Source organism: Bradysia coprophila (genome assembly GCF_014529535.1).
Source record: "Bradysia coprophila strain Holo2 chromosome X unlocalized genomic scaffold, BU_Bcop_v1 contig_39, whole genome shotgun sequence".
Lineage (NCBI taxonomy): Eukaryota > Metazoa > Arthropoda > Insecta > Diptera > Sciaridae > Bradysia > Bradysia coprophila.
In genome coordinates, this window is record NW_023503329.1 from 524,155 (window position 1) to 547,331 (window position 23,177).

At 35.0% G+C, this 23,177-nt stretch overlaps 1 protein-coding gene and 1 long non-coding RNA gene across 4 annotated transcripts in view; both read left to right on the top strand.

Moving 5' to 3' along the window:
- Nucleotides 1-4,138, top strand: part of LOC119069688 (acetylcholine receptor subunit alpha-like) — a 128,244-nt gene extending 124,106 nt beyond the window's left edge. For all 3 annotated transcript variants that reach the window (XM_037173813.1, XM_037173812.1, XM_037173814.1), the window contains exon 12: nucleotides 3,228-4,138. In XM_037173813.1, the coding sequence (XP_037029708.1) occupies nucleotides 3,228-3,419 (192 nt within the window). In that variant the 3' untranslated portion in view covers nucleotides 3,420-4,138. The remainder of the gene's footprint in view (nucleotides 1-3,227) is intronic.
- A 1,588-nt stretch (nucleotides 4,139-5,726) lies between these two features.
- On the top strand, nucleotides 5,727-23,086 carry LOC119069699. Its single transcript, XR_005086381.1, has 3 exons — nucleotides 5,727-5,737; nucleotides 7,291-7,292; nucleotides 23,018-23,086. It is a non-coding gene; the product is annotated as an uncharacterized LOC119069699 (long non-coding RNA).
- Nucleotides 23,087-23,177: the final 91 nt, after the last annotated feature.

The following is a 23,177-nucleotide window of genomic DNA, read 5'->3' on the forward strand; positions in this document are numbered from 1 at the left end:
GTGCTCGCAATTAGGAACGGCTATTTTTCGTGTTCATTTTCTCATTCATAAAAATTCGAATTCATTATTTATCTGGCAAGTAAAAATAAAGACGAACATCCTAACAACTCATCTGCAACGAATTTCTTTCAATTCCTGTCTGTCCTTCAAGCAGTGTTAACGCTGTGCTGACAATCCAAACACATAAAAGTATCTATTTATCGTACAACGAAGGTTCGAATGAATGCGTGAATGGATAAATATAAATGGAAAGGTCAGGCTTCTTTTATTGTGGTGATTTCCATAACATCTTTTTCACTTTATGATGGATGGTAAGATTGGGGCTTTGTTTTGTATAGAGGTCGAAATAGAGTGACATAACGAAAACAATTTGGTAGATGCTATTCGCACCCGGCTACCAATAGTGCCAGTATTATTGTTGGTGTTCAAGAAACAATCCTACCAATTGAATACTACGTCATTCACTGTGTCGAAGAATGTGTTCTCTTTCCAAACGTACCACAAAATATTTGCATACAAGCTATTACATGTTACAAGCTATTCCATTGTAAGCGAATGCATAAGTTGAAAATTCCGATCGTCATATACAGAAACTATATAAAGCTTGGAAGTATGTGGAATCTTTCAGTGACACTGTAATTCATTCATAATTAACCGAGTTTTCATTGTTACGGTTTTGCTAGGTTATGTCATTTGGACTGATCAGTGCCCATCCAATTTCATTTCCACACCGACTCCATCTTCATTGGTCAATAAGCCCACTATCAGTGCGTATGGGGAAATTGTTTCGGAAGCATTACCTGTTTCTTCCTTAAGCACTGCTATTTTAACTATTTTTGGTGTCAACGATCTCCACGATCTCCACTTTCAATCATTGAACAATTCAAAATGTGTATTGAAACATTCAGTAGGTAATGGTTTTAGCATAAAATAATTTCTTTTTCTTTTCAATATTCCTTCATTTGACGTGGTTAATTCTTGTATCCAGAAATCGACTTCTGATGAGTTTTGCGAATGTAACTTTGCCTAATGGGAACTAAAATAAGGACAGCTCTACAGACAAACTCATTATTTCCAAACGTTTGTTACAGTGTTGGGGAACGTCCATAAAGGACGTCCGCGATTTTTATGAATTTTTTGATACCCCCTCCCCCCCCTGTCACAATATGTCCGATTTACCATACCCCCTCCCCCCTGAAGGACGTCCACAAAAAATTCGAAATTGATTCAAATCAAAATTTTATTTAATAAAAACACATCTTCCACAAAACACAATTTACACATCTTCCGACCACTCGTTGTACAAGCAAGTTTCGACAGGCATAACAATATTCCCGTTTGTTGTCTCTTCTTGAGGAATATCAAGACCATCCAGGTCTAGATCTTCCTTTCGATGCCATTCAGCGTCTTCCATTTCATCGTCGTAGTTTATAATTGCCAGGGCTTCCCGCGCTCGAACAGCAGCAATACGCTTCGGTCGCAATTTTCTGATTACAGTTTCGTTCTCGCGCTGGTTTTCGTTTTTATTCAAATTTTTCGCATTCTTTCCGTCCTTTTTATGTATTTTTTTGTGTTCCGTTAAGTATTTCGTAGCACTGAAATACTTAGCACAAACGCTACAGGTCCGATTCTGTATTTTCGATTGAACAGAAGGACAAAATGCATCGAAACTTTTGATTTGGAATTCCTTTTTTAAAACACAATTCAGAAAAAGTGGAGCAAATTGATCGACTTTCAGCTTTTCGTAGTGACAAACAGGAAGTTTCAATTCGCCTTCAATGTTGTTCAATGGTAAAGGTGGAGGAATTTTGCCGTTCTTTAATGTCGTGAACAAAGAACTTCGTCTCGGTTTGCAGCAATTCCGATCATCACATTTGACAATTTGAAGTAAATATTGACCGAATTCGATGTGCGTGTCCCACCAGGAGCAATCCCTTACCATCAAGTCTTCTGCCAACTCAGATTCTGTTTCACTTACAAAATGTGCCACAGTCGGATATTTATCGATCATATTTTCACTCCACACCTCAGCTAGAATCTCGCCAGCTTTGGCAAAGTTTTTCATTTCAAGTTCGATGTCAATAGTCTCATTTTGACTATTCAAATGATTTCCGAATTCATCGTTTGCCTTGTTGTGGAATGTCGACTTGGTTTCTTTAGTATTTCCGTGACTCGGAGGATGACTTGGAGTTACGTCCACTGCTAATTCTTCAAAAGAATTCGATAAATTCAATATTTCGCCAGTATTATTTTGCGGATTCGAGTCTGTCTGCTCATTAGAATTTAATTGGACGGATGCATTGCTTTTGGAGTTCCACAAATGAAATAAATTCGCTTTTGATTTTAGCGATTTCTCTTTGTATTCCACTATTTTCTTGGAAACTAGCTCAGAATAATTTTTTTGTTTCTTTATTTCGTTCCATACTTTGGAAACATCGCACTGATGTTGCTGTTTTGTTTTTAACGGATACGCTTTCGAAAACGCATCCAATAACGATTTAAATAAGGAGTATTTATCCATATTTTCAAACTTAAAAAATATTTTTCACTGACGTCCAATCTAAATTGAACACATGTCACGAAGTCAAACAATTAGAACTTAAACAATAGATCGAAATGTGTGCAATTACTCGGTTGACCTTTACCGACTATAACGTCTCGTACGATAAGAAAAAAAAAATAAAATAAGTGGACGTCCAAACTTTTTTTTGACCCCCTCCCCCCCTGTTTTAGTGGTCACATTTTGTCCGATTTTCAGAAACCCCCCCTCCCCCCCTAAGCGCGGACGTCCTTTATGGACGTTCCCTTGTGTGAATAAAACAACGTAGCTGTTGCGAATAATGTTATCAGAATTCTAGTTTGAGACACGAATTTCAGTATTTCTTAAGGAGCTTCACGAGGAGCTTTTATTTCCCCAAACGCTTCTAGAATATTTATAACGTTCTAACAGGTCATCAGATCAGATAGGGTGGAATAACGATAACAAAGACGTGGATGAAGGTGTACTTGGCTTAACGATCAGTACTGTACTGAACAGTGTATACGGAAGTAGCTAGTTATGACCTCACATTGACCGTCTAAACAAAAGAACGAAGAATTGAGACACTTGTTTTGCACATCCGTAAAAATCTTGCTACGACTTGCGATATTTAAATATGCCCACTTCTAAATCCTAAATGCATTCTGTCCGTTAACATAAAATATGAAACTTTATCTCTCCTATCTAGGTCAAAGAAGACTGGAAGTATGTGGCAATGGTACTAGACCGTTTGTTCCTGTGGATATTTACACTGGCCGTGCTAGCTGGAACAGCCGGCATCATTTTACAGGCACCAACACTATACGACGATCGTATGCCCATCGATAAACGATTTTCGGAATTTGCAACGTCAACAGTCGACCGATGTCCACCACAATAGCAATCCAAGTTTGGTGTAAATGTTTTGTTTCCATTTTTATGCGGTATTGGAATGAGTGCCTGTTTTATAATGTCGAAGGTGAATCACTACTGGGACGATTATTTTAAATTAATAAAAAATGTAACAAATAAGTTCAATACTATGAGGACGAAGGGAAAGCTTGAAATACTTGCGGTAGCGATATATACACACAACACATACAGACCACAGACCCACTCACACACCCACACAACGTATAGTCGTAAGTGGAAAATTATTATGATGAAACTAAACATGAAAAAAAGCTCTCGAAAATTTTTATTTTTATTATGAATTACATTTTAAGGGAACGCATCGCTGAATTTAAAGAGATTTTATCTGAGATTTGTTTTGCTTGCGCAGTCATTTTGTGAAGTTGTGTGTTGCGGATATAATGTGGATGGGAATAGTCATCATAAAATAAAAAATATTGTATCCATTATGCTGGGGAACCTAAAGAGATAACTTTGGCGTTTTGAACATTTTTATTTAAATTTTATTTCGCTTCGAAATGTTTACTCGCGGATACCACTCAAACTCCAAAATATGTACACACTTATGCCATTAAATTACGCACAGGGTAAATCAGTTCGGTTTTTGCTTCTTTGTTTTGTCATTGTTTTTTCATTCAAATTGCTTTTTTATCTGCGATTCAGAAACCGAAACGCTGCATTTATTTAAAAAAAAAAGATCGAATGATTGTTTGAAAGGGACAACTTCTCCGGAAGACCGAAAGATGATTCAAAATGTCGATTGTGCACGCCAAAGAAATGCGAAAAGATCGAAGAGGTCAAATTAAGAAAGACCAATTAGGAAAGACCAATTTACTTCGTCAACTAATTTGGAAAGTCCAAAAATTTGGTAATACGTGCAATGAGTGAGAAGGTTGAATGAAGGCCTGATACTAATTTGGGGGGGCTGAACGATTTATTTTCGTTTCGACGTTTTGTCCACCAAATGTATCGCAATATAATCATTGAATCTATTACTTCTTTTGTTAAAACTATTAGGACAGTTTTTGGGACATTTCCCATAGTTTCTTGAAATTTCCTATTCTTTCCTAGATTTTCCATAGTTTCCTCAAAAAACTATTTTGGCAAAAAGTAGGAAAAATCGTGTCAAAATTTAGGAAAATAGGAAAAACATTTTCCCAAAAATAGTCCTTGAGCGTTTGGTACAAAGTCTTTTACTTCACTCAACATAACAATTTGCTAATACAATAGAACTGTCAAAGTATACGTCGACTTCATGGGCGACCTTCACTATATATTCAGATGACAAGCTTTTTCTGAAGTGTTCGTCGGATTTTTTGGCATCGACATCCATATGCAACCTTCAAAATTCCGTTCGTTTGCTATGGCGAATTTATGGTGGTTTTTATTTATTTATTGAGCACCCTGTTACTGTTCGCCGTGATATATATGCGATCGTAAATTTCTCAGTGGATTTAATTAGTTCATCGTCTAATTGTGGGAATAAAAATTTATATTTTGGTGGCGCGGAATGTGTACAGCATTTTGCGGAGAACATTTCAAGCACACTCTTAAGATTTTATTCACAACATGGGAATATATTTTCGACTAGGTGTGTCCCGTAGCCAACATACCACGATCGACGTGGTCCATCCTTCACAATTTTATTCATAGGACATTTTGGTAGCCAACACCCTATATCATCCATCCTAAGGCACTGCCTTCAGAGCAGAAATAATTTGAGACCGTGGATTGAAACACTATTTCTAATTGCACGATGTTTTTCACGAACGCCAATGACTTCTAGCCACAAAACCTTTGAAACTACTCTAATGATTGATTTTTACTTACTCCGTTTTGCGTCCGTTTAGCTGAACCACGTCGGACTAAGTAGAAATCAAGCATAAGACTTTGTCAGAGAAAGCAATATTCTATCTGCCATAAGTCCAGAGATACAACCGAAAAACGCTGCCGTATTAAGCAAAAACATCGCATGTCTTTTCGCATTAGCTTTTAAAAGCTTTCGAAATTTTTTTTGAGCTTCGAGCTTCTTTTGAATTCCAATGGAATGTTCCACTTTTTGAATGGAATCTAAAAGAAGCTCAAAGCTCACAGTAGCTTTCGAAAGCTCTTAAAAGCTGATGCGAAGAGACATGTGATGTTTTTGGTTAACACAGCAGAACGTCATCCACCATTCTACGCTCTAAGCGACAGGGCCCAATATTGAGAAATATTTCACTAAAAATTTCTCCAAATTTAGTGCTACCTGCTAAGCGCTATAGCCAACTCGACTTATTTGCTCAACTCTCCATTTTTTGTAATTACCGAGTTATGACCAAAAAATTAATCCATCGAAAATTTGACCCTTATTAGGCCATCCCCATAACTTTCTTATTTCCGAGCACAATGGACAATGTTTTCTCCACGTTTCAGACCAGTGCCTACAATGAGAGTGTCCTTTGATGGTAAATTGACCGACCAATGATTGTAGGGTATCGCCAAAAAAGCGATTCGTTGAAAAAAAAACTAGCTCGTCATACCCTGTCGACCCTGTCTATGGCTTATTTCAATGTGATAGAATTTGTATTGCCAATTTTCGTAAATCCGAATATTCCTGAAATTAACAGCCTTATATCTACATCGGCAGACGCTGTGGTATGCGCTTTCACTGGACATTAAGCTTTATTTTATCGAGTTTCCAGGTATTTAACCTTTTCAACACCCTTTATCGCTGATCCATTATACCATTCAATATATGTATCCAGCACTTCGGTGTCTCGATTTTCATTGTACAACATTGTAACTGCACAAAATTTGTAACATATCACACGATTCTTTAAATTACACATATTAAACCACTGGCTGTCGGGTACACTCTCTCATCATCCGAACATATTTCCAGAAAATTGAGTGTTTTCCTACCAACGCACATTTTTGGGCAGTTGCCATAAATCCAAACCATTGAATAACGGTAAATGTTTAAAATGGGCAAAACTTATATTTATATTCCAGAGAAATATATGTTGCCAACACACCGAGCCCAAGGCAATTAAAAAACCATTTCGTTGAGAACGATGGCGCCCGTAAAACGGTTTTTGAAATGAAAGGGAAGAAATTTTTAATTTTTTGTGTATATTTAGCGGTTTAGGTGTAATGGCTCTACAATCATATTATTATTTGAGACAACAACCTTCAGGGTGAATTTGTATACCAACGATGCGCATGGAATATGCTAGCTATACAGACCAGTGTTGAAAAACCAGCGACAATATTTTTGAGGGATTTCTTTGAAAAACAGCCTACAGATACCGGACGTATTTTACATTTAGGATTTTTCACTGGTTTTCTTCTTACAAAGATTTCGGACACATTAATTAAGGAGGGTGATAGGTGTGACCTTAGGGTTATTGAACTAATGACTTCATGTAGCTGTGATTTAGTGTAACCCAAATTAGTGTCTAAAACAGTTAACGTCCTCTCAAGACAATTACTGAAACTACTGTCAGGGTCGGACTGGCTACCCAACGGTCATTCAGTCGCCAATCAGTATGGCCAGACCTAGTTTATGTTCACCACAGTACGATGAAGCCGGAAATATTATTTCAGCTATTATGCTGAGAAGACATGAATTGTTTCACACTATTTTGGGCATGCTGGTTGCCATCGCTAAGCTGAGCGAGAGTTCTTCACGGACAAGCAATAATTTTAACATCTTTTATTGTACTGGGGCCGATGGACGCTGAAAATGTTTTGACCGCAGTTTTGTAAGGAATTACCAAAAAAATTGTTCTAAAGGAAAATACGTTTGATCCTGTATGCGATATTTTTCAAAAGAAAAATCCCTCTCCAACTTCCATAATAAAAATTAAGTTCTTCTATAGTGGTGATGTTAATACGAACACGATGGTGTGATGGCATAATTAAATTCTTAATTTTTTTTTTTATTATTTCAACGCCAAACTTCCTTTTTTAATTCAAATTTAGTTGGCAAAAGTGTACTACCCGGTACAGCAAGCTATTTAAGTGATAGGAAACAGAAGCGCAGAATAATTGCACAACTTTGAAAGACGACCGGACGCGTTATTTATGTAAGCAACGTTAATAAATTTATCAAAGTTAATGACAACCAAGACGGGTAAATTAAAGTAAAGAGTTTGTCTGGATAGAACACTTCGAATAAAAACAACAAACTCGACAACATTATTTGAAATGCAAAAAAACCGTCTTTTTGCAGAACTCCAAAAATGCATTCGATGGAGTTTGTTGCATTATAATGAATGAAGTCAGCGGAAAGACAAATTTTAAGTAAGGAGGTCCTAGCTAAATTCTTTACTTTTTTACTTCTTCAGTTTGGCCGCAAGGTCACGTGTCCAAATTTTCAGAAGAATTTATTCCATAGATAATTGGATCGACGAGGTCTGACGGGGGCTAACAACGATCGCTTAAGTATCTCACAATCAACCACTTTATGTTTGACTTTGGAATCATTTTTACAAAAGATCGAATTTTTATCGACGATTTCAACAGTCAAATTGTTGTGGGATGCATAGACGTAGAGGGAAAAACTGCATTCATGCGTGTTCGTTCATTGTTTAGCTTGAATGCATTTTATGTTGTTGATTTTTGTTGATTGAAAAAATATTTTTTTAAAATCATTTTTCGTAATTGATTTCATTGAATAGGAATGTGAAATAAACTCGAATATGGCTGCACCATTAATTCCGACTGTGCATGTGGCTGCTATGGAATTACATTAGTTGTTTTAGGGTATAGTATCAGAAAGTCTTCAAAGTTCAAATTTCTGCTCATCTCAACTCTCCAAATTCATACCATTGCCAATTGCGTCTAAAACTCAAACAATCATTACGTCTAACGTACTTTCGACATCTTTCGAAATTTAAAAGCTGAACAATAACACATAACATTCAGTGAAAAGGAGTGAGATATATAATGGGAAATGTACACTCGAACCGTATAACAAATGCAATCAACGAAATTCGAAACCATCGATAACCGAAACGATGATGAGAGAATGTAATCAAATTATGTCGGTACGATATTGTAACATGTCTGATTTTGGTGGAAAATGTTAATTTATTTTTTGGATGTTGTTCAGGGCCGTAGCTACTAAGGAGCGAAGGTGTGCTGAGCACACCCTGGAAACTTTTGAGCACACCCTGGACCGACTTGAGTTTAAAAAATAATAATAACAGTAGATTACAGCAGAGCCTATGTGAATGAGTAATACACGTGTGCGATGTTTGCGGCGTGTGAGCCGTCCCTTTGCGTACCTCCGTTTTGTTCATTTACGAAAAAATGATCATACGTTTACTTGACAGATTGGTTTTAAACAATAGCACACATAATAGGCCTTTTATAACACGTGCTCTTTTGTCAAGTAAACGGATGAACCAAACGGACAAGTCTGAATTCAGCTTTAAAAGTAAAATAACGAAAACTGCACATTCTAAGCAGCACATAAATTGCATCAATTTATATGGACGATGGTCTTTTGCGCGGAGAAATGTAATGTTGTGTGCAAGTAAAAATAATAATTTGGAGAAAGAAAGAAAATCAGTTTTATTTGCATACAATATTACATTCTTCGCGCAAAAGTCCATCCTTTATATATACACAAAATGTAGAATTTCCCCGCGCAAAAGTCCATGCTTCATACGCAAAAAAAACAATTCGCTCCTCCGCGCAAAAGTCCATCGACTTTCTACACAAAACGTTCCTCCGCACAAAAGTCCATGCTCCATACGCAAAAAAAAACAATTCGCTCCTCCGCGCAAACGTCCATCGACTTTATACACAAAACGTTCCTCCGCACAAAAGTCCATGCTTCATACGCAAAATGTTGCAAAGCCCATCGTCCATAAATTTCCATCGACCATAATATATACACGGAAGAACACGCAATTATTGTGTGTATAATGTTATGCGTTGTGTTCTTCCGTGTATATATTATGGTCGATGGAAATTTATGGACGATGGGCTTTTGCAACATACTGTGTATAAAGCATGGACTTTTGCGCGGAGAATGTTCCTTTTTTGTGTGTATGAAGCATGGACTTTTGCGCGGAGGAACGAATTGTTTTTTTTTGTGTATGAAGCATGGACTTTTGCGCGGAGAATGTTACTTTTTTGTGTGTATGAAGGATGGACTTTTGCGCGGAGGATACAATTGTGTGTGAGAAAAGTCTATATAAGCCGGTTGCAATATGTATCTGTACTGTAGTTACTCGTTGACTACAGCCCAATCAACTGCTAAAAAAAATTGTTTTCCGTAAATTCAAAGAGTATAACAATGGAGTCACACGAAAGCTGTGACCACAACGTATTTAAAAAACATTGCGAGTCTTGCCGGACCAAAAAATACCTTGAACAAGCCTTTAAGTATTCGAAGGCATAAGAACCAAAGTCGATCTGCACACCGTATGCACATCCGGGAAGACCCACGTTAGACCCTATGAAATCTTACGGCGATACAACCGTGAGATGCCTGATCAATTTGATTGTAATTGCAAAGGAAACTTGATGACCAAACGCAGACGGCAAACATTGAAGCCGTTTTTAAAAGATCGAAGTATGTGGTGGAAGCATGGATTACATCGTCCAAAAAAAGAGAGTTGATCTTACATACCATCTGTCAGTCGATGAATTTATAAACCTTTAATTGAAATCCAGAAACGAAAGATCCAAACCTATTAATTAGTCATGATGTTTGTGTTAGACCCATAATGTTAGACGAATAACTTAACAGGAGGGTATACCATGAATTTGTAAATGTTTTTTTTTCATCTAGGCTGAGCACACCCTGAAAATCGAGTCTAGCTACGGCCCTGATGTTGTTCGACAACCTATTGCGAAAATGAATTTTACCAGACAAGTTCTCTTCCCTTGCCCGTTGACATAAAGCAGTTGAATATTACATTACCGTCTCGATGGGACATTTTTTTTGTTGAGGCGTGTGGGAAGGTTGTATTTCGAGCCGAAGGCAAGGAATGTATCCTACACGCCTCAACAAAAAATGTCCCAGTGAGACAGTACGGTGTTTGGTTGTCTTGCGGCCAGAAAATGCTAGAAACTGGTTTTTGTTTACACGGTAGTATTCTTCGAGTATATACTGGAGAGTCACTCAAATATCGTTTATTTTCGTGTACCACGCAATTTGCCTACTCATACACTCACTACACAAAATTCCGTTTGTTGTTCATTAATCAGCTATAATTGCTCTATAAACTAACTTTTACGTTACGGGCTGAAATTAGCGCACCCAAATTGTAAACACAGCCCCTATACTCTCTATACTGTTCGGAGGGTTTTTTTTTTCAAATTTGAATTGTTAAAATCATTTCAAAATAATAAACGGTGCTTCTCGGAAATGCGAATTTAATTAAAATGTAAAACAACAACAACAACAATGGCAAAAATTATATTCTCTCGAAGGAAACAAGTTCGTCAAGAGGAGTTTCGTTGTGTGTTCAGCATTATAAATAACCACAGAAAATGTTGTTCGAGTGCTTTTTCCATTCAAGTTTAAACTTCAAACTTATTTTAAAATAAACTTAGGCAAAATGCAGATTATTCGCATTCCCCAAACCATTGGAACATACTGCCTCTCTCTCTTTCTCTCCCTCTCACTCTCAATTACAAAGCTATAAATATACACAGCCGAATAACACACTCAAGGATAACAATAAATCTTATAGCCATTGTAAATCTGTTGTCGTAAAGCATCTTAAACAATTCAAAACATTTCTACACCTTCTACTAAAACGCTTATACGGTCTCTGTATAAGTAAATCTGCATATAAATAACCGAAATCCTATGGAAACAGCAAGACACATAATAGCCTCTGTTGTGTATAACACATTCCGAGGAGGTACATACACTACAATACAATCGGTTGAAGACTTGGTTAAAGAAATCGTTGGGCGAACGGAAAAAGAAAAGTTATAAATTGAAAATATAGATTTATGCAATTCACACACCAGGAAATCACAACCTCCCAAGTATAAACCGAAAATATCATAAAATCACTCACTGAAATGTTCTCGTTAAGATTGCGGGACTGCACACGGACTACCGTAACGTTAACGGTACATTATTTTTTCTTGTTTTTCGTATACAAGTTTCGTTGTGTAACCAGACATCATTTATGTTGTCTCCATCCATCCGGGAGGTGTATCATACATAAAACATCAGTTTCATGAAAATTGAATATCTGAAGCAATTTTGAAAATATTTTTCTGATTTTTTATGATTCACAGTTTTTCTGGTCGACAGACGACGGTATATTACAGCACTTTGGCTGTATATTGGGGTCGTCGATCAGAACTTTAGCGATCACTGAAACTGAATTTGTTGCAACTCATTGACCTGATTAAAATTTTATTTGGTTTTATGCATGAGTAAAGCTTCAACGTTCTTCGAGAGAATGCCGTTGGTTGTGTTTGTTGCACAATAACGTCATGAAAACATTAGATTTTACACAAAAAATCCTTTGAAAATGCAACCGAATCCGTGGTCTATAATTCAAAAGTGCGCCACAGAATTTACATTTTGGATGAGTCAATGGATGAACAAACCAATGAAAATATCCTTGATGGGAGTGATTCAACGTTAAGTTATTTCTTCGTTTGTTTATCCTTCGTCCCTTTTCATATTGAATTTTCAAAGGACTTTTCACAGTCATCGACATCTATCGACAGAAATAACCAATGGGTTACAGATAATGTGGTTTTATGTTTACGAAACTGGCCGTTAAACAATTCAATTAAAATATTCTCTTCAGATCAAAAGAAGTAGCAGAAGTAACAATAAAAATTACCAAATTTGAATTCTACATAACACTTACGTGATAAGCTGTCTTACTGGCAATTAGCCATTGATTGATCGAGTTTATTTCGTGGCTACTCTTTTGCTTTTGCCAATTACAGAACTTAGTGCATTTTTTGTTTGAATCCAAACCATTGACCTAAATATTTTTTTTTCCATTTCTACGCACATCGCACTGCGACACACAAATGCAAAAGTAAAACCAGAAAAATCCTCAAACTGTAGATACACAGCATAGTCTCACAATTGACCTATAATGTATGTCGCTCATATTTTGATGTAAAAAAAAGGTTAGCACGAAGTGACTGTATGCACAATAAAAACTTAATGAAGATTGAAGGTACAACAACCGAAATCATAATTATTTAATCTAATTTGACTATTTTTTAGCTTTCTACCAGAAATATATAAAATTTTGATCAAAAAATATTTCCACGGTCTCGATAATGTTTCGATAATTTTAGATCATTATTCGAAATTTAGATTCTCTTCCATCTTCGAAACGGTATTCCTAGTACACTGTAAAATGATGATGATTTCAAGAATGCGATTATTTATCGGTTTGTCAAAAATCAGTATTGAAAGTCAATTGTGAGATCATGTAAATTGTAAAATGAAGCACCACCTGAAAAGAAGTTGTAAAATAACGTGTTTCACAACCAAAAATACAAAAATGAAAAAAAAATTAAATAAAAAATTTAAAATTTGTAATAATTGTGATCGCAGCGACAAAAAAAACTTTAAAAATTGAATCATATAAAAAGAAATGAACAAAAAAATGTTAAATATAATTATTATTATCATAGTCCGAAGGTTAATGAATTGAACTGGAACTAAAAGTAAGAGAATCTGTATTGTCTGCACAATTTAATTGTAAGAATTTTTCTTAACGCGTGAAATTTAGAAGAAATTTTATCTAGTTATCAAGGTTTTACCGCTTCACAAGCTGTACCGGTTCACAAGCTGTACCGGTTCACAAGCTGTACCGGTTCACAAGCTGTACCGGTTCACAAACTGTACCGGTTCACAAACTGTACCGGTTCACAAACTGTATCGGTCCACAAATTGTATCTGTTCACAAACTGCATCGGTACTAGCAGTACAAAGATTGTGCTGGTTCACAAACTGTGCCGATTGACAAGCTTTATCGGTTTACAAGCTGTACTTGTTCACAAGCTGTACTTGTTCACAAGCTGTACTTTTTCACAAGCTGTACTAGCAGTACAAATATTGTGCTGGTTCACAAACTGTGCCGATTGACAAGCTTTATCGGTTTACAAGTTGTATCGGTTTACAAACTGTATCGGTTGACAAGCTGTACTTGTTCACAAGCTGTACTGGTTCACAAATATTGTGCTGGTTCACAAACTGTGCCGATTGACAAGCTTTATCGGTTCACAAACTGTATCGGTTCGCAAACTTTATCGCTTCATAAGCTGTATCGGTTCAAATTGGCAATTTTGTGAAGATGTGTCCGCACTTTCTTACTTTTAGTTTTATTGATCAGAAATAGTTTGTTTTCGCCGGACTGTGGATTGTAAATGTATAGAACTTAACGAGATGTATAAGAAAAGATTTTAAAGAAAATATAAAAAAAAAACGTAATTTTCATATTAAAAGTTTTAAAAAAAAACACAAAAAAAGTAAATAAAACAATAAGTAAAATATAGTTGCGTTGACCAATACGAGAAAGGAAATTAAAAAAGAAAACCGAAAACAAATAGAAGAATTTATGCAAAAGAAAAAAAAAATAGATTATCGGAACGCTCGTCAGCAATTTGTATTATAGAAAATCGAGCGTTGATCTTAAATACTAATCACACTTTAAGCAAACCAAATTAATGAAATCGAGCGTTGTAATTCTAAAGAAAAATTAATTCTGGCAACCAAACGGGACATAAATAACAAAAAATAAGAACGAAAAACGGAAATCTAAGCCGTTTCACAAAAAAAAAATGTTTAATTTTGTCCGTTTAGAATTGTTAGTCAAACGATTTCTCAATTTTTCGGTTGTACAAATTCTGCATTCTGATTTATAAATTAAGTAGCGCGAGGTAGACATTGTAGTTTATAAATCTATCGAAAAGACAAACTTTTTATTTTCATTTTTTTAAATAAAATAATTGAACTCGTCTTCCTATATTTAAAATGTATTCGCAACAAAAAAAAACAATTTCTTATTATTGAGACTATTAAAACAGAGAGCCAGGCAAACGTGTCACACTGTTTAGTTCGTTATGCAAAGCGTGTTTAAACACGTTACAACGAAGTAAACGAACATTTTGTATAAATAGTAATTGTAGATCACCATATAATTGAGGGGAACGATTAAGGCTTGCCGTGATTCCCCTCATATGGAGATATCCTACTTTATTGTGCAAGTGAAAATGTGACAACCAGACGTGGGCAAATGTTCCATGAAAATAATCCGAATAATGTCTGATTTATCTGACTAGTTTAATAAGTAATAGTAACGACATTGCGCGTACACAATAAAGTATTTTAATTACCTAACAAGAACAAATGATTGTAAATTGTTCGATTTTTATACTCGTTTCATTATTAAAAAAAAAACAATTTTTTTTGTAGATGAAAAATGCTCAAGTTTTCCATTCGTTGCTTAGTTAGAGGAAATGTAAGCATGAATTTGCTTCACCCGTTTTCAGTTGATCCATACAAACAATCAACTAAAGCTGATTTTTTTTATAAAAATAATTTTTGATCGTTAAAAATTTGAATTTTGTATGAAGATTCAAATTTTTTTTTCGTTGTTATGTTGGATTTCCATACAAGCCTGTCTGTCAAAATTATTTTTATAAAAAAAATTCAGCTGTACTCTATGCACGTCCGTGCAAAAAAACAGTTTTGATTATATGTGCGGATCCTCGGTGGATCAACTGAAAAACAGCTGAAGCAGTCCAACACAAATATCATTACAGTAAAAAGCGAGGTAAAAAGATTAATGACAGCGAGTGCATCTAAAATTTTGCAAATTTGGCGCATTATGATGCTGAGATGCATAGATGAGATTTTCCTGAACAGTTTTTGCTGGTGTGGCAACACCAATTATTATAATGACATTTGCGTTGATAATGGCATGGCGTTCAATTATTTCATAACTTTTTTTTCTCTAAATTATTTTGGTAGTTGTCAATCGCAAAAAGTATAGTGTGAACCGTGTTGCACTACACTATATTACGTCCCTTTTGTCGATGTCCTTTGGAGTCAATTGACCCAGTTTGATTTTGAATAAGTACACCCATTTGTTCTTCTCTCAAGTCGGTAAATTGATTTCATTATCTGCACGATTTTGATAGTGCTTGAAAGTGTTGGTACTTTTGGTCTCTTTTATTTCGTATATTAAATTGAAATAAATTTGAGATTTATTAGCATTGTTTCGTTCAACCGTTGTTTCTGTTCAAGGTATTTTTTTGAGCTAAAACGCACTATCGACGTATATTATATAAATAGTTAATGTAAAAAGAGTCTTTAAAAGTAAACTATGAATAAAATTTGAAAAAAGAAGAAGGAAAAACGACATTTTAACTGCCATATAAATACAATACCTAAATACTAATTAAATTAATTTACAACAAAAAGAAGAAAAGAAATAAAGAGAAAGAAACGAAGAAGACAAAATTTTTGTAATTTATTACGAGAGTTTTCTCATTGACAAAAAAAATGGTGGTAGCATAAAATACAACAACAACAACAACAACAAATCCAATGAATTAATAGCAAAGTTAACATTTTAGTATTATAAAATAATGATGACAAGTATATTTTAATAATATAAAAACCGAATTACAAAAAAAAAAGAATCGTAACTCTCCGTTTCATAATTCAAGTGCCAACTAGACTGTCTATCATCTAAATGAATTTTGGATATATTTTCTAATTTGAAAAATCATCATCAAACACTCGGTTTAAAGATAAATAGAAAAGAAAATCCTAACTCTAGCTACACATAGCAATGAGACCTATAATTCAAATTTGTCTTCGTTCTCCTGTCCGGTTTGACATTATAACAAAAGAAAAATTTGAATTAGGTCTCCTTTGGGACGCTATGAGTAGCTACAGTAGTTACTCTAGCTACTCAAAACGACACGAAGGAGACCTTATTCAAATTCTTCTTTTGTTATCCTGTCAAATTTGACAGAAGAGCAAAAGAAGAATTTAAATTAGGTCTCTTTCGCATCGGTATGTGTAGCTAGAGTAAGAATGAAGGTTCTACTCTACGCAGATAAGCGAAAAGAAAACCGATGGCAGAATTTTCTTGTATTCTACTGTTAATTTCGCTAGGGGTAACCTAAAAATGTACCTAAAATTTTCTTTGTTCTGTGAGATTACAACCAAGAAAATTTTCGGTAGTTTTGAATTTAGGTGCATTTCCGATGTGTAAATTTACAGTTAAACTAGCAACCTAGTCGATACTTGGTACAAACTTGGGCTGCTTTTGACACTTCTATTTGTTTTGAGTGAATTGTACAAATAGAAAAGCTCATTTTTGCGGTGTATGCAAATTAAAAAACAAATTATCAAAAAGAAGTTTCCGCTTCAACACTTTCCAAACAAAATTGCACAACTTTTCAAAATTCGTTTAAATTTTCATTAATATAAACTTTGATCAGATGTCCTCATTTCGTTCATTTGGGTAAAGTTTTGTGAATTAGTTGTCGAAATTATAACAAATTTTAAATGGATATGCAACTTTCACTTGTTGCAGCCATTAAACTTTTGGTCATTTCCGTTGAAGCGCACACATTATTGTTAACCTTAGGCTTCAGGCAGAAACTGGGAAGAACTTTTTTTTTAAATGCATTGTGCTTTTGCTCAAATATGTGATTACGGACGAGGACAACACTAATGTTGGTGGAACTGAAACGATTCGACGGAGTGATTTTTTTTTCTATTAAAATATGTTAAACGTTCTAACACGACAGAGTAAAGTTAACCAGGCAGGAGCGCTTGTTTGACTAGGGACCTGAATAATCTAGTAGCCCTTGATATTTTGCGAATAAAATTTTTCAATTTGTGTTCATTTGAATTCATTTTCATCCAATGTATTAGGTCCCTTTGACGTTTCGAAAATGAACCGCTCCTGCCTGGTTTATTTTACTATGCCGTGGGTCTAACCATGTAACCAGACCGTCATTAAAATGGATCATAAAACAAACAAAAAAACCTAAACGGCTGTGTTTCATCCCAGTTAAACACTCCAATTTTCGTGATTTTTGATGGATGGATTTCTTTGCAAAATTTCGTGAAGAAGTCACCTTTCCAACAACAATTTGAAAGTCACTGAAATGAAATTTTTAGACATTTTTCCACGAGAGCTGAAACTTATTTTGCTTCAGTAATCAGTAATTTTTTCGCATAAATTTTCTTGAAGTTCTTCAGGGCATTTTTTAGTTAAAATTTAAGTTGAACGAATGAAATCTTTATTAATTTCATCTTGGTTCTGAACAGCTTACGAGTTGATCACTGTGGAGGCCGTTTCAAGTGGCTACTCCTTTGTCTTAGAAGAATACCATTTGTGTGCTGATAATTTTATATAGAAAAAAATCCAGGGAACATATGAACCGTTCACCTATATGAACCTGTTATTTCAGAGTCTAGGAATTCACTTTGGAATTCACTCTGATCGCGTTAACTTATATGTTTTAGAATACAGACAGTCTAGTATCACGTTCTTGATGTCACTCTTATATTTGTTAAGTGCAAAAAAAAACAGATGCAATATACCTACCCTAGAAGGAACACAAAAGCAAAATCCATTCATTAGATTTAATATTAAAAAAAAACAACAACAAACAAACAAGAAAAAAAATTTGTATAAATAGAAGAATGTAGTTAAATTGTAGCAAAGAAATGAATTTATTTGTACTTAAAATATTTTAAAAAACGACAAGAAATTAATTTTTAGTGTCAAATCTCATCCGATTATACAGAAGATGAATGCGACAAAAAAATATGGAAAACCAACGACTTATGAAACAATTTGTAAAAGAATAAACTTAAGTGAAGAAAATTAAATTAAATTAAATTAATGAAAACAACTTGTAAAATGGAAGCAGAAGTTAACTGCTAAACCAGAAAAAAACACTACAATAATTATTGTCTAGTATGTCATTCCATCACTGTAAACTTTAGCACACAAAAAAACTTAGAATGATCACTAGTGGAAATACTGTAGAAATCTATGTTGCAAGAAGGGAAACAACGCCAATTCATTGAAAAAAAGATCATTTTTATTCAATTTATGCCATCAGGTTACACTAATCGAAATCTTTTGTTCGATTCAATTTAAACAATGTCGCTAAAGTACCAAAATGGGACAAGCGGCAAAACGCAAAATGTCGGTAAGTTTCGTTATGTTTTAGTACAAAATTTTGAACCGAACTAGAGCTGAAGTTATGTACTAAAATGCGGCAAAAAGTACTAGTATTAATGCGTTTTCTCCAGAGATCTCCAAAACATCGGAACCAGTCATTTCTAGGCACTTTTTAAGAAAACAGTTGTTCTAAGTATGCATTACTTTAGCGCACCTGGCGCTTTAAAAAGTATCGTTAAGCCTATGGATCACTTACACCTGAGTTTTCCATTTTTACAGTTGAGAGATCTGGATTGGAAAATTTGTTTCTCAGCATTTCGTCAAAGAATTTTCCAACCCAAAATTCTCGACACTATCTCGCTGGGCTCTGATTTATGGTCTCACATCGAACTATCTAAATTCATACTAAGTTAAAATGTTAGTAAGTTCCCTCCATTGTGATTGGCAAATTTATTCCAGACATGCTTGTTGACAGCTCTTATAAATTAGCCCAAATAAAAACTACAAAAATATTGAGAGAGTACATGGGATATCCAAGTAGCTTTAGTGTTAAAAAGCGTTTATGAAAAATTCAGTTTGAAAATCTCAATTGGTAGAAACAATAAAGGACCAATCCAGGACTAGATATTTTCCTTTTGTAAACAAAACATTACGTTTCGTTACGTTACATTGGAAAATCAAAAACGAAGCTTTTATAGGCTTCGAGCTTTAGTTCAATAACATAATGTCTCTGAAAAAACTAGAGACATCTATCTGTCGGTACGCATTATGAATTTCAAATTTTTGTCGAAACAATTTTTTCAATAAAATTCCGCGAAGCTCCCAAGTTTTTTCTAGCAAAAGAATATAGTCAAGTTTTTCTGTTTTTACTTATGATCCTTATGATGCAGGAAGTCATTCCTTGGTACTTTATCTCAATATTAGTAGTTGCTTAAACAGACTGTTTTTAGTGCACCGCTCTGACATTCTGGCATGAAAACAAATTTTGATTTCAGGGACGACTTTTTCCCATATTTTCCTAAATTTTCCAATGTTTTCCTGATTTTTCTAAAAAATGATTTTCAGGAAAATTAAGGAATTAATATGCAGGAAAATGGGAAAATTTAGGAAAATCAGTCTCTTGCTAAACGCAACACCAAAATTAATTTAAATAATTTTGTCAAAGTTAATGGCAATATTAGTTTGTTAACTATTTTAATCTACAATTAAGTAGGCTACGAACATTTGTAAATGTTAGTCAAAATTCCAAAACGCACCATAACTTGCATTTTTTCAGAAAGAAAAAAATGGTAATTTAAATATAAACTCTTTCCAGCAATGATGAACACATCTCTTATTCAATTAATTAAAGAAATGAAAAAAAAAACTAAACATTTTCAATATAAATTATATTTGTAAATAGGAGAGCTAATGAAATTGTAAAAATTAATAAAAAAGAACAATTTAGAAAAGAAATTATGTAAAAAAAAAAATTAAAACAAATTAAATTAAAATAAATTGAAAACCAAAAACCACGTTAAATAAAGATAAATTTATAAAAGAAAAAAAAAGATAAACCAATTAAAACTAAATGTAAAATAGTTCAACGTGAAAACTAATAAAATATTTAAATAAAAAAGAAAATGGAAAAAATATAGAAAAGTATCAAATTGATGTTAAAATTTATTGTTATATACACCCATCATTTGCAGAAATAAAAATATATAATTCGAAAATCGGATGTGCTTTTATTGCTTTCATTTATAACGACTACCGCGGGGATTTAATTTACTTAGAGACCATGGGAAAAAGCTGTTTGGAAACTAGAGCTCAAATGTAATAGATTTGTGTATAATTCTATTACATTTAAAGTACATTGTGTCATTGATAAAAATATTTGTTTCAGCGCCTCTATAGGAGAATGGAGTTTAGAAACTAAGGGTAAAACTGCTGTCACTGAATTATTTTTTCATGAACAAACTTCACTGCTGTGACATTCCATGGGAATGAATCAATGTGAAGTTGTTACACAAAAAAATAGTCCAGTATGATTGAAGTAAAATGTGGCGCCTCTACAGGTCAACCGACTAGGAGAATGTTTTTTTGTGAACCAACCTCAAGTCAGTGACATTCTACAATCGAAAAAAAATGGAGAGCTAAGAAGCACTGACAAACATTGTGGCTCCACAATATGCCAATAGAGGTTTCCTATTCACTACTTCACAAATGATGATTAATTTCACGTATCAGCCACAAGTTCAATAGAGGTAGTTTTTAGTCCTTGATCGTCAAGATTTAGATTTGATTTGTTTAGAGACCTTTGTTTAGAGGGCCAATAACAAAAGTGCAGTCAGAACCACCGACTGAAAGTGACTTCTGGACCACGTCTCGAAGTATGCAAATACATCCTGAGTAAAGTTAAGTACTAATTCTCGGCTAAATTGTAGGCTAGACAAATTCATCGTATTTGGGTTACGTTATACGAGTCATTCAGTGTGTACATCGTTGCAGCCATCAAACACTTAGTGACTACCTAAATTGTGAAGCTTGAGTAAGTTTTCCGACGTCACCAATACTAATAGAAAAAATTCTACATCGAATTGTCAGACAATCGAACCTAGATCATTTTGGTGGTCCGGCCATCATGAGCTAGTCCCGAAATGGGAATTGCATTGGAGAGAGCGATTCAAGTCTCTTTTTGATGATTTGCTATTAGCACAAAAATTCACCTATCACCCCTATCATACACATTTTGAAAAAGTACCTCTACCTCCCCTTTGTCAATGACTCCTTAGAAGCTGAAATCAGCAACCAAAAGGTTAAGACGATTCACTCGGATTATGCAACATAAATTCACTGTGAACATTAGGGGTGTTTTTGAATGCACAATAACTTGATGACGAGTCTCAGCGGATTTTTTTGGCATATCCCTTTGTTCGGCAAAGAAAGAAATTTTAAATGTTCCAAGAAGGGCGATGTTACTTGTTACACCTTTGGTCAGTGATTAATATGTCGAAAGGAAATTTAGGATGTGAGACTCTACATATTTTGAATAACTATTTTTCCATTTGACGAGGAACTAATTGGCTCTAGCGTTCGGAAAGGTAAGGTTGTGTCACCTACAAAGGCAGCTGCTAGCACTCACATTTGATCGATTCAGTGGACTGATTTCCAAATAAACTTTAGTCATTGGACGAATGTAGAGTGGACTCAAGGTACTCCAAGGTGCTCCAATATGTGTACGAATGTATTACGTCATGTATTAAACTTCATGAGAACACGACGAAATTCAGGCTAGGTCGAGGTGTAAGACAGGGTGACACCATCTCACCGAAACTGTTCACATCAGTCCTGGAGAGTGTTTTCAAGAAATTAGACTGGAGCAAAAAGGGAATTGACATAAAAGGAGAATTCCTTAGTCATCTCCGTTTCGCAGATGACATTGTCCTAGTCGCACTAAATCTATACCAAGCACAAGTCATGTTAGAAGAGTTAAATGAAGAGGCTAACAAAGTTGGTCTCAAGATGAACTTATCTAAAACGAAAATCATGACAAACATTGACGACGACAGACAAATAAAAATTGGAGATGCAGTTATTGAAAGAGTCGACAGCTATGTGTACCTTGGTCACAAACTGAAATTAGGTCTAGACAACCAAACTGCAGAAATCAAGCGTTGAATTGGTCTTGGATGGGCAGCTTTCGGGAAACTCAGCCTGATTTTCAAAAGCAAAATGAATAATAGTCTAAAACGGAAAGTTTTCGATAGGTGTGTCCTTCCAGTGTTGACACTTGGAGCAGAAACGTTAACATTAACCAAAGCATCTGAAAATAAGTTGAGAGTGGCACAAAGAGCCATGGAACGAAGTATGCTCAGAGACAAAATGACAAACCAATGGATTCGCCAACAAACAAAAGTCGTTGATGCAGTGCCGGACTGGCTCAAAAAAGCCCTTCGGGCATTGTATAAAGAAATTTTTCAAAAGGCCCTTTGCTGCCCTTTATCCATACAAAAATCAAAAGGCCCTTCGGGAATCGCCCGAACGCCCATAGGGCCAGTCCGGCACTGCGTTGATGTCATGGAAAGAGTTGCGTCTCTAAAGTGGAGTTGGGCAGGACATATTGCAAGAAGGACAGATGACCGTTGGACCAAAGCCATCATGGACTGGAGACCACCCACAACAAGACCTGTCGGAAGACCACCAGAGAGATGGACAAACGGAATAAAGAAATACATCAAAGGTACATATGGACACACGAACTGGCAACAAGTGGCAATGGATCGTACAACATGGAAAAATTTAGGGGAGGCCTACATCCAGCAGTGGATACAAACAGGCTAAAGAAGAAGATTTCTTTAGTAGTAGAAAATTCTCTTCAAAGTTCATGGATGGACGCCAATAGAAAATTTGGGTAAATATTTTTAATTACTAAGCCCCGGAAAATGAGTCGTTCCTTCATTGACATGAGTGTTAAAAAACTCATTTCCCGTGAGCTTAGTGAGTAAAAAAAGTTACGTAACAAGTTACTCACCTTGGGCTCGAGTTGCAAACGCCACTCTTGGCAGAATGAAGGGTTCCAGTAGTGCTAAAGAAAGTCTACCTGTTCA